We start from the raw sequence: 12506 nt of genomic DNA, 5'->3' as shown, positions 1-12506 counted from the left end.
AGTGCTGCTATAAATGTGATGGTGCAGTATCTCTTTGATACACTGTGTTCAAGTCTTTCAGTATATACCCAGTAGTGGTGTATGCCACTAGTTTTTTAGAGAAATCTCCACACTGTTTTCCACAGTGACTGCACTAATTTACATTTCCATCAACAGTATTAAAGTGTTCCCCTTTGTCTACATCCTTGCCAGCATCTGTCACTCCCTGTTTTGGATTTTAGCTATTCTGACAGAGGTGAGGTGATATATCATTGTGGTTTTGATTTGCATTTCCCTGATGGCTAGTGATGTTGAGTATTTTTTCATATATTTGTTGTGAATTTGTGTTGCTTAATTGAGAACTTTTATTGAAATTCTTTTTCTGTTTCTCAACTGGATTGATTTTTTTTGTTAAATTTTTTAAGTTGTTGAGTATTCAGGATATTAATCTTTGTCATACGGTTTGCAAACATTTTTTCCCATTCTCTTGGTCCTCTTTTCACTCTATTGATTATTTTCTTTGCTGTGTAAAGGCTTCTGAGTTTGATGTAGTCCCATTTGTTTAGTTTTGCTTTTATTGCCTATGCTTTGGGGGTCTTGTCCAAGAAGTTGGCCTCTACATCAATGTCCTGGAGCGTTTTCCCTACATTTTCTTCCATCAACTTCAGAGTCTCAGGACTTAAATTTATGCCTTTGATCCATGTTCAGTTGATTTTTGTATATGGTGAGAGGTTTGGATCTAATTTAATTCTTCTACACATATACATACATTTTGCTAGCACCATTTGTTGAAGAGATTTTTATCCCTATACTGCCATATGATCTGAGTACTTTTGTCAAAAATCAGTTGGCTATATGTATGTGGATTAATTTCTGGGCTCTCTGTTCTGTTCATTTGATCTGTGTATCAGTTTTTATGCCAGCATCAAGCTTTTTTAATTATGATAGCTTTGTAGAATGCTTCAAAATCAGGTATTGTGATGCCTCTAGCTTGGTTTTTCTTGTTCAGGATTGCTTCAGCTATTTAAGATCTTTTGTGATTCCATATGAATTTTAGGATTTTTTTTCTAACTCCGTTATGAATGCCATTGGTATTTTGATAGGAATTACATTGAATCTGTAGATTGCTTTATCCTTTGGCCAAATATACGTTTATGAACCCCTTGGATTTCCTTTTATCTTTTTCCTCTACCTCCATTTTTCACTTTGCTGTTACATGAAGTATGAAGCATTACCTCAGTCTTAAAATCAGACTTTTGACCAAGTGTGAGAAATCAGAGATTGATAGGTATCTGGACATCCTCCTGGATGGCAGTGATGGTAAAGGCTTGGGTTTCTAGGATTCTGTTGCTTATGGTCATTAGGAATTAGGTTCTAGTTTCTGTGAATGAGTGAGAGATCACAACACATTTTACTTGGGTTGCTCTTTGGAGGTAATCTTGCTCACTTAGAAATTCCTTTGAGATCCTGAAGGGAAGATGTGCATTTCCTCCCAAAACTCAAGCAAACAATGGTCAGTTCTTGAGGACTGGTGTTAACTGTTTCTTGTCTTTCCCTTTTCCATTCTCTTTAACAATCCATGAACTTATTGATCTTCAGGGTGATGTCTGGATCTGCATGGAGCTCATGGATACATCACTAGATAAATTCTACAAACAAGTCATTGATAAAGGCCAAACAATTCCAGAGGACATCTTAGGGAAAATAGCTGTTTCTGTGAGTACATCATGAGCAAGCATGAGGAGAATGTGAGCAGTCCAGGCCATGTATGTCTATGTATGTTCAGTATGAAGAAACTCTGCCTGGACAGTAGCTACCATCCAGCGTGTGCCTGTTGAATGCATGAGTTCATTGGTAGATGGATAAATATTTTTTTTCCTTATGAGCACCACATAGCAATGTTCCCACTGACTGAGTTTTGTCATTTCCAGGTTAAATGACTGTAAGCAGTGTGTTCATCTGCTATGATTGCATTCCTGTGTTTTCAATTTTTATTTGTAGAGTTTTGAATGTTTTCTTAAGACCAATAGGCATAGAAGAAATAGGAGGAATGACTGTGACCTTAATGGTTATTAAGGCTCAGGAGGGTAAAGAAGGAAAACAGTTCTTGAGGACAAATGAAAACAAGATAGACAGTGTGGGGCATCTTCTCTGCTATAGATACAGTCCTCTCTTGTGGATGGAGTCAATTTGTGTAACTCCCTGTGTATTTTTCTGGATAGGACAGCACTATTTAAGAAAATACCTCACCCTGTCTCCTTAAGCCAGGGATAATAAACCTGGATATACTTGTCATTCAATTCCTTTCCAGTGATAGGGTAAATAAATCTATCTTGTGTTTCTCTTGCAGATTGTAAAAGCATTAGAACATTTACACAGTAAGCTCTCTGTCATTCATCGAGGTAAGAACCATGGAGCTTCCTGGGCTATTCCTCTTATAAAGTTTATTTCTTTTACCTGGAGTCCCTCCATCCCTCCCCAAGGATGGCTGTGGAGTTGAGTCAGGCAGTAGAACTAAGTGCTTCCTTTGAGGACTGGATAGCCAATCAAATAAGAAGCTTTTTTTTCTTTAACTTGGCTGGGAGCTAAGGAAGACATGGACTTTAAAGTCTACCTAAGCTGAATATAAAGTACCTGTTACTAAGCAGTGCTTGGGATTACATCATTCAGAATTTTAGAAAATAGATAAAAATCCATCTTATATTGACCATCACATGGTGGCTTGTTAGAAAAGCAGAATCACCAAATGAATCTGAATTCTGCATTTTAACAAGGCCCCCAGCTGACTCTTGTGCACAAAAAAAATGTGTGAAAGTCTCTGGTATAAAGTAGAACCATTTCAGACAGCCAGAAGGCAGAATGAAATGATTTTACACTTCCTTCTCTCCTGCCTTCATTTTTTCCCTTGTGGCTCTTTTGATAGAGAACCAAATGAAAGATACAAAAAGAACATGGGAAAAACATAAACCACCTTACAAATATGACAACATCAGATATGCAAATATAGGTAGAATGGAAAACAGGAACTGTTGGTCTTTGGGAGACAATAGCCAGGGAAATCTTTGTAAAGATGCCTTTGGCTAGGTCTTTGAGAAAATTCATGGAAAGTAATTTCATCTAATAAAACTTTGTGGTTTGGGTAGTTCTTAAACTCTGAGGCTGTAAATAATGTAAAGTGCCTTGCAAAGTATGCCTATTATTGTTTTTATTATTACTAATTGTTGTCTTTAAAAATTGGAAAAATAGGAAGAAGAGAAGAAAGTAGGGAGGAATACATATTGGAGAAAGAATATGGACTGCCAACAAATGTGAAACTGATTTTAAGGGTTTATTTTAAAATTATGAAATACTAATTCCTATTGGAGAATGTATATATGATATACAAAATAATAAAATGAATTACATATATATGTCATTCAATCTCAGGAAAAAATTATGAAAGATAATTTTTAAGGCTTTTAGAGTAACTATCTCCTTCTGATTCCATGTTCCTTATAAAGAATGTCATAAATGGAAAAAATAACTATTTTCTAATTTCATTACCCAGATATAACAATAATTCATTTTTTGAGCATGTGAATAGGTAGGTTATATCTTTCAAGTCCACAGAACTCACTTAAAATCCACCTAGTAATGCCCTTTCTCCCATGATCTGCCCCGTATTTCTGGAATACTGGGTTTATTGTGTGTTACCCTATGGTGATACCTGAAACGTCTCTTGCAGAACTGGTTGCTTTGATCCTCGTTAGTGTATCATCATTTTTTTTTTTTTTTTTGACAGGCAGAGTGGACAGTGAGAGAGAGAGACAGAGAGAGAAAGGTCTTCCTTTGCCGTTGGTTCACCCTCCAATGGCCGCCGCTGCAGCCGGCGCACCGCGCTGATCCTGGCAGGAGCCAGGAGCCAGGTGCTTTTCCTGGTCTCCCATGGGGTGCAGGGCCCAAGCACCTGGGCCATCCTCCACTGCACTCCCTGGCCATAGCAGAGAGCTGGCCTGGAAGAGGGGCAACCGGGACAGAATCCGGCACCCCAACCGGGACTAGAACCCTGTGTGCCGGCGCCGCAAGGTGGAGGATTAGCCTATTGAGCCACGGCGCCGGCTAGTGTATCATCATTGTATTAAAATCTACCTTTTCATTCCTTCTTCTACTACTCCTCCAGTATATGTGAAGGTACTTAAAAAATTCATGCAACTAAAATACACAATTATTTTGGTACAGAATTTTTAATGCATACGTAGATTTTTCATAACACATTTTCTACAAACTTTTGAAGAACTCTTTTATGCATAGATTTCATCTTTTTTTGTGCCAAAATAAACTTATCCTCTAATTTCATTTTCCAGGAACTTTTCAAAGTACCCTGTATGCAACAGATTATTTTGAACTGAGCATGTGGTACAGCAATAGTTTTTTAAGTTCATGGTACATGTGTGGGGGCAATGAAGGTGAAAAGCTGAGTAGAGGAAATCATTTTTTTTCTTGATTTTTAATTGCAATCCTTCAAGAAAACTACTAAACATGAAATGGAAAATCAAGCTGAAAGCAGTGAGTAGTGTTTAAGTATGTGTCCAGGTTGACAGTTACTTTTGTCTTGGGCAGCTTAGGGCAAAGAAGATGAAGGGCAAGTAGAGATTTCAGGCCACCTGCTGGCAGAGAGATGAACTTCCAAGCAGGCTGGAATCATGGATTCCGGTTGTTCTTATTTCAGACGTCAAGCCTTCTAATGTGCTGATTAATACCCTGGGCCAAGTGAAGATGTGTGACTTTGGAATCAGTGGCTACCTGGTGGATTCAGTTGCTAAAACAATTGATGCGGGTTGCAAACCATACATGGCCGTAAGTATAGCAGCTGGGGATGGTGTCAGAATGAATGTGCTGGCAAAACTTCCTAGCACCTTCCAGGAAGTACGAAATTGGTGATAGCCACTGAAAAAAAAAAAAAAAAGTGGAAATGTGCCTGAGGACTCAAGAAATATTCTGTATCTTCTTTATTCCTAAAGATTTCCGGTCTGAAATCCTTAGTCACTGGCTTCATACATTGTCTTAGTGCCTTTGGTCACATTTAACAAAATACGAGTAAACTCAGGGGTGATAAGCAACAGAAATGTATTTCTCACCATTTTGGAGGCTGGGAAGTCTACAATCAGAGTGCTTTCAGATTCAGGGTCTGTTTTTGTCTGGTTCGCAGATGGTGCCTTCTTTCTAGCTGTGCCCTCACATGTGGTGGAGACAAGGGGTTCACTACAGAGCCTTCTAGCTGTGCCCTCACATGTGGTGGAGACAAGGGGTTCACTACAGAGCCTTCTAGCTGTGCCCTCACATGTGGTGGAGACAAGGGGTTCACTACAGAGCCTTCTAGCTGTGCCCTCACATGTGGTGGAGACAAGGGGTTCACTACAGAGCCTTCTAGCTGTGCCCTCACATGTGGTGGAGACAAGGGGTTCACTACAGAGCCTCTTCTCTCAGGGCACTGCTGGAGCTGGTGCTGAAGCCTACTCACTACACAAAGGCTCTGCCCCCTAATGCCTGCACATTGGGATGACTTTCAACATTTTGGGGGGACACAAACATTCAGACTACAGTGTTCGAAATTTGTTTTCCTAAAAATCAAAGCAATACACTCTTTGAAAAAACTCACAAGTAATACATACAGCTCACAGAATTTCCACGGTGACTTGTAGGTGAATGTCGCCTTGTTTGTTGAGGACAGGATAGCAAGTAGAATTTAAATCACTCAAAGGAAGGCCATTTCATCGTGAGAGAACCTCACAACTGTGTACATTCATTGCCGTTAGCAGAGACCTTGGGATCTTCGTTAACTGAGGGAGTATCCTGCTTGGAAATGGACTTGTGTTTGGGATTGCAAAGCTTCCCATTTGTCTTTAGATGAAAGCTTCTTGGGTGTGTTCTCACCCGACAGAGCTCGGTCACTCTTGGGGATTCTTATTAGTGTTGGTATATATATATATTTTTTTTGACAGGCAGAGTGGACAGTGAGAGAGACAGACAGAAAGAAAGGTCTTCCTTTGCCGTTGGTTCACCCTCCAATGGCCGCTGCGGCCAGCGCGCTGCGGCCTGTGCACCGCACTGATCCAATGGCAGGAGCCAGGTGCTTCTCCTGGTCTCCCATGGGGTGCAGGGCCCAAGCACTTGGGCCATCCTCCACTGTACTCCCTGACCACAGCAGAGAGCTGGCCTGGAAGAGGGGCAGACGGGACAGAATCTGGTGCCCCGACCTGGACTAGAACGCGGTGTGCTGGCGTCGCAAGGCGGAGGATTAGCCTAGTGAGCCGCGGCGCCGGCCCTACTGTTGGTATTTTTAACAAGAGTAAATCTAGATGGACAAAGGAGTTTTATGACATATAACCTGTTTCTTCTTAGGGCAAAATTAAAATTTGTTGGGAATGAACATTGACCCATTATTGTCTCTGAGAAAAGACTAACATATCTGGAAAACCCCATGGAGATATGGTTATTTGTTATATTTATGGAGTCTTTCTGACCTGAGTCATGTTAGCAGCTTAAAACAGCTCACTTGGCGGTGGTGCTGACCCCCATCCCAAAGACTTTATTGAGCTAAAAATGTCATCTCAGTTATCTTTCCAGTTTCTCACTTGTCTCTCTCCTTTCCAGCCTGAAAGAATAAACCCAGAGCTCAACCAGAAGGGATACAGTGTGAAGTCTGACATTTGGAGTCTGGGCATCACCATGGTAGTGTATGATAATCAACATGGACTTGAGGTTCTGGGAACGAAGCTGCAATGGGTGGATTTTGGGACCAAGCTGCAATATCCTAAATGCTAGCCTTCATCATTCATTTTTGCCTGCACTGGCAGGAGATTTTGAGAGATAATTATTTACAGTGTTGTGAAGTAGAAGCATTGAACTGGTATTGGGCAAACCGAATTTTCTCTTTATTCTACCTCTTAATAATTATATGCCCTTGAGTAAATGGTGTAATTACATGGGCTTTCTGTCCTCATCTAGAAAGTGAGAGTGTTTGACTAGATGCTACCTAGGGTTTAAAATTTAAATTGTTGTAGTTAAGGCAAGAAGTTGAAGCTACAGAAAGAGTCCCAAAGATCTTTGTTATCCAAGACATGGACTCTGCTTCCCAGGGCATTTTTATTTTAGATGTCTTGACTATTGAACAGGTCAGGGATATTCTAAAGACTTGGTAACAAATAGCTCAATGTTCTTTGGCATGGCCCTACATTTATACAAAGAGTGTGTTATTTAGAACTTTGGTGATCATAAATTTTCAGTGTATCACTAAAGTCTAGAATTATCCACAATAGTCCTGGATCCTTTCCAGGCACAGCAGCTGAGTAAATCCTGTGAGTTATTTCACATCTATGCCCAGAAAACACGTGATCCCAGCACAGCAAAGTGGTCTTTAATCAAGTCCAAAAACAGATCAGTCATTTGGTCCTAGATTACTTTTTTCCTCCCTTTTTCACCAACTGACCTGCAGGTGGCAGCAGATGTCCAGCTCTGTCTAGGTCTTCCAGTGTGATTTACTTTTCAGACCAAACATTTGAAAACCTGATTGCTTTAGGTTGTCTTAGAATGTTTGTGAAGCACAACAGTTGATTTTAGTGAACAACTTAGTTTCTGATAAGTTTATTTTAAAGTTTCTTTTGTTTCTTTGAAAGGCAGAGAGAGAGAAAGAGAGAGAGAGAGAGAGAGAGAGAGATCAAATACTTGCAACAGCCAGTGCTGGGTCAGGCTGAAGCCAGGAGCCAGGACTTCCATCCAAGTCTCCTGTGTGGGTGGAGGGACCCAAGTACTTGAGCCTTCACCTGCTGCCTCCCAGGGTGCATGTTAACAGGAAGCTGGACTGGAAGTACAGGAGAGACTTGGTCCCAGGCCTCCTTAACCCACTATACCACAAAACCTACCCAACTTTAGATGAGTTTACATGGCCTTCTGTAGTTAGGTATTATTTTAAAATCACTAACTCTAGGGGCCAGCACTGTGGTGCAGTGGGTTAAAACCCTGGCCTGAAGCGCTGGCATCTCATATGGGCACTGGTTCAAGTTCCGGCTGCTCCTCTTCCCATCCAGCTCTCTGCTATGGCCTGGGAGAGCAGTGGAGGATGGCCCAAGTGCTTGGGCTCCTGTACCCATGTGTGAGACCTAGAGGAAGCTCCTGGCTCCTGGCTTCAGATCAGCACAGCTCCGGCCATTGCAGCCAATAGGGGAGTGAACCATCAGATAGAAGACCTCTCTCTCTCTCTCTCTCTCTCTCTCTCTCTCTCTCTCTGCCTCTCCTCTCTGTGTAACTCTGACTTTCAAATAAATAAATAAAAAAATCACTAACTCTAGGAACTTGGGGAAAAATAACAGTTTGTTTATTTTTCACAAAATTAAACTTGAACTTCAGGGAGATTTGTATTTCCCTCTGGCTTTCCTGGAATGAAACCTGCTGATTGTCTAAGTCAGTCCAGTTTAAACAGTTGTCTCCTTGTTTCCTCTCCTAGATTGAGTTGGCCATCCTCCGGTTTCCCTATGATTCTTGGGGCACTCCCTTCCAGCAACTCAAACAGGTGGTAGAAGAGCCATCGCCACAACTCCCAGCAGACAAGTTCTCTGCAGAATTTGTTGACTTTACCTCACAGTGGTAAGAGAGCCTCATATCCAACTGTCAGTGCTAAAAGAGAATCTTCCACCAGGTTTAGTACATTCCACATACATTCATTCCGATAGCATTTATGGAATACACCCTCTATGCTGGAGAGACAAAGATGACCCTATCACATCCTTGCCCTCACTGAGCTCAAAGTCTTGTAGGGAAGTCTTCATAATTGATAATTACACAACAATATTGCAAGCCCAGTTATAGAGATCCACATATGGTATTGGGGGACTCAGAAGAAAGGCATCATGACAGATTCTTCTAGAGGAGATAAATTCTGAGCTGAAACCATTAAAGTTATTTTCCAAGCAGAAGATGAAGGTATTCTAGACAGAGAAAATATCATGCACAGTGTCACAAAAGCAAGAAACTCCTTTCTGAGAGTTGTAAGCACATTGATATTGACTATTACATAAATAAAAAGATGGTGGAAACCTCTAGAAGCTAGGGATAGGCAGTAGCTTCAAAGAATCACTTTAAGTGTGAAGATAGTGAATGCTTTGAGAAAGTCACTTAGGTACACAGAAGTGTTATGGAATCTTGGCTCCTACAGAACACTTGCCAACTGTGTATTCACTGCTCCATGAGGATATAATGGGCAGTGTTGTGGGTCTGGTGGAGGCAGATTAGAGAGAGTTAGAGTGGAAAGAACCAACTCTTTGTTTCTATGGAAACTGCCTTTGCCATCAGTAAAGTAAGAGAGAGGATAGTGTTGTTCAGATAATGGAGTGCTTTCCATCTGCATTGCAGCCTGCAGCCTGGAAGCCTAGCCTAACTTCATAGTCATTACCATTGCCAGTGCTGTGCAAGATGGTGGCCAAAAATGCCCCAAATGAGCCAAGTTAGTTTATCTCGGCATTTTGTTAAAGCAGATGAGAATTGGGATGAAGAGCTGTCAGAGCTGGAGGCAAGCCCAGCTATGACCATTTGAGAGGAGCAATGCTGACCACTCGAGGCTTTGGGGGGCCCCAAGCTCTGAAGGCTCTGAGCTCTGAGCTCTGAAGTTGGGGATTCAGAGAAGACTGGAGCAACCCCTTCCTCATGGTGTTGACCTCTATGCCCTTTGGAAGAACTGTTTTGAATAGAGGTTCACTGGGACACATAATGATTCAAGGAACTGTCTGTTATTTTGTAGAACTGAGGTCTCTTGGACAGTGTTAGTTCTAGGTCCCTTCTCATCCCTAACACTTTTTCCTAATGGTATATACGGCTTGTCTGTAGTTGCTTGATTTTGGTTTTGTGTTTGGCTGAATGGGCATGGAGGAGCTGGGACACTAAGCTCTAATACACTGTTGTTTGGAGCCTATGAAATATGCATCCTCTGGGCTCCTGGGCGTGTCCTGCAGTCTGTTTTCTCTGAGTGAATGTACATCTGCCAGGTTGGAATGGGATCGTGATTTTGCCTTCTGGATTCAAGAACTTGGTTTTTGTTGTTTTGTTTCATTGTTTGGCCTTATCCACAAATGTTTAAAGGTCACATAGGAAAAGGCATGAGTCATCTTGGATAGTTCAGACCAAGAATTCTCAAGAGAACTGGTAATGGGAAAGGATCTTATCTAGTGAAGCCTCTTCAACATGTGCTCCCTATCTTTCTCCCGAATGTCCCCTTCTAGCATTCTTCGTATATCAAGAAATTTCAGGAAGAATGAGGCTAGTGTAAAAAATTTAAGAAATCTGAGTGTGTTATTTGAATCATTGGTTTAATCCAATGATTCTCAATTCCCCTCCTTTCTAAAACTCCAGGGAACTTTCAAAACTACTATCCTGTGGCCACACCCTCCGAGATTCTGATTTAGTTGGTCTGGGGAGGGGCCAGAATATCAGCATTTTGTGACTGCTCCTCCAGCATTCTAATGTATCTAGGAAAACCATAGCTTTGGCTTTGAAATAAGATCTGTGCACCTGCTATCAACTGCCTGCTGTTCAGAATGTTTCTTATCTTCTGCAGTTTGTTAAAAAATTTCAATTATTTTTCTTTCACCAAAGTTATTTTCAAAATGAAAGCCTGAGAGAGAAATGTTTTCCAGTGTTTATATATACACATACATGTAGACATTCCAGTTACCAGTATTATTTTATATGGAGACCACACTGTGCCCCCATCCCTCCATAGCACCTGTCGTGTCAATCATGGCCACTTCTCCCAGGTCTCCCTCTCATTTTCGTCCTCTCTGTTTTAGTCTCAGTTACCATAGTTCATTAATTTAGCAGTCTTGAGCTGTGGACATGATCCAGCTTTCCTGGAACTCTTACTTCTGTTAATACTGTTAGTTCTGTGTCAGATGTGAATTTATTTCACTCATGGGGCTTATTAAAAACAATTATAATAGAAATAGAAGCAAAACTTGAATCACTTCAACTTAGAAGTTGTCAAAGACTAAATTTTTCTTCTTCAATCTCAGTATTATAGCTCTGGTCAAATCTGACATTTAATATCAATTTTGTAAAGGAGTATGTCTTTTTTTTTGTTGTTATTGGAATGGGAAGCAGAAGGGAGCATTAATTCTGAAGTTTATGAGCATTCTTACTTACCCTCAATTGAACTTTATGAACATACAAGGACCCCTATTTTAGATACCAGAATAATCCTTTTTTTGAGATTTATTTATTTAATTGAAATGCAGAGAGACAGACAGACAGACAGACAGACATAGAGATCTTTCCACTGATTCACTCACCAAATGGCTGCAGTGGCTGGAGCTAGGCTGGTCCAAAGCCAAGAGCCAGGAACTTCCTACAGGTCTCTCATATGGAATCAGGGACCCAAGCACTTGGGCCATCTTCTGCTGCTTTTCTCAGGCCATTAGCAGCTGGATTGGAGGTGGAACAGCCAGGACATGAACTGGTGTCCATAAAGGATGTCAGCCCTTTAGGTAGTGGCCTTACCAGCTAAGCCACAGCACCACCCCCCAAATTAATCCTTTCTTTGTTGCCATAAACTACTAATATATTTTCTTTGATACCTCCTAAGGATGAACATTAAATTATTTTGAATTAACTGAGTTGAAAATGTTGTCTAGTGCTTAAAAATGGTACTGATTTTTTCCTTTTAGACTCATGATTGGCTTAGATCTTTGTAGAAGTAATTTTATTTTTTGTATATATTAATGTATGGGTACATGCCTCCACCCTGTCATAGTCTAGTTATTTCACTTGTTTTGTGACTGATAGAATTAGCTTTACTACGGAGATGGCTGGAAAGAATGAAGAGGTGGTTACTGGAGAGCCCCTTTATTACTTGATGAAAAGAGGCTATGCTTTATAACCATGGGCTGATTCTGTATGATCTTATTATCAAAGCTGTACTAATGAAATTCATTCTCTTAAAAGGACTGTTTTCTGAGTGATCTCCATTATGACATAATCGGGCTGTAGTCCTTTGAGCCTTCTCAAAAACTCCCAAGTCTTTGTGATAAGTATAGAAAGGGAAACACAGATTTGGAAAATTAAGCATTTAATCTCACATTTTACTTTAAAGAAGGGAGAAGGTTAACCTCTCAGCAGAACTTCTTTCATTCACTGATTTTTACTTATTTGAAATGCAAAGAGACAGAGACAGAGATTGCCCATTTGTTGGGTTACTTCCCAAATGCCTACAACAGTTAGGGCTGGCCCAGGCTGAAGCCAGGAGCTGGAAGCTCATACTTGTCTCTTCTATAGAAGGCAGGGATCTAAGTATGTGAGCTCTCACCTACTTCTCTTGAGAGTGTATTAGCAGGAAGCTGAAATAGGGAGAACTGGGATTCAAAGGCAGGCATCCTAAGCTGCATCTTAACTGTTAGGCCAAATGCCCACTCTTGATCACAAATTTCAAGGTAAATCCATCTATGTTTTTATCTCCTACATGGACTAAATGTAGAAAAAGGGTATGTAAGTCACAACCAAGGTAA

The 12506-nt window shown here is 40.8% G+C and overlaps 1 protein-coding gene across 3 annotated transcripts in view; it reads left to right on the top strand.

Annotated features, from left to right (window-relative positions):
- Window positions 1-12506, top strand: part of MAP2K6 (mitogen-activated protein kinase kinase 6) — a 129768-nt gene that overhangs the window by 105348 nt on the left and 11914 nt on the right. For all 3 annotated transcript variants that reach the window (XM_008271757.4, XM_070060388.1, XM_008271758.4), the window contains 5 exons: window positions 1579-1695; window positions 2330-2381; window positions 4688-4815; window positions 6613-6690; window positions 8462-8601. In XM_008271757.4, coding sequence (XP_008269979.1) covers window positions 1579-1695; window positions 2330-2381; window positions 4688-4815; window positions 6613-6690; window positions 8462-8601 — 515 coding nt within the window. The remainder of the gene's footprint in view (window positions 1-1578; window positions 1696-2329; window positions 2382-4687; window positions 4816-6612; window positions 6691-8461; window positions 8602-12506) is intronic.

This window comes from Oryctolagus cuniculus, chromosome 17 (assembly GCF_964237555.1).
Source record: "Oryctolagus cuniculus chromosome 17, mOryCun1.1, whole genome shotgun sequence".
NCBI classification, from domain to species: Eukaryota; Metazoa; Chordata; class Mammalia; order Lagomorpha; family Leporidae; genus Oryctolagus; species Oryctolagus cuniculus.
Note: the sequence above shows the minus strand (reverse complement) of the source record. Positions and strands in the feature narration are given on the sequence as shown.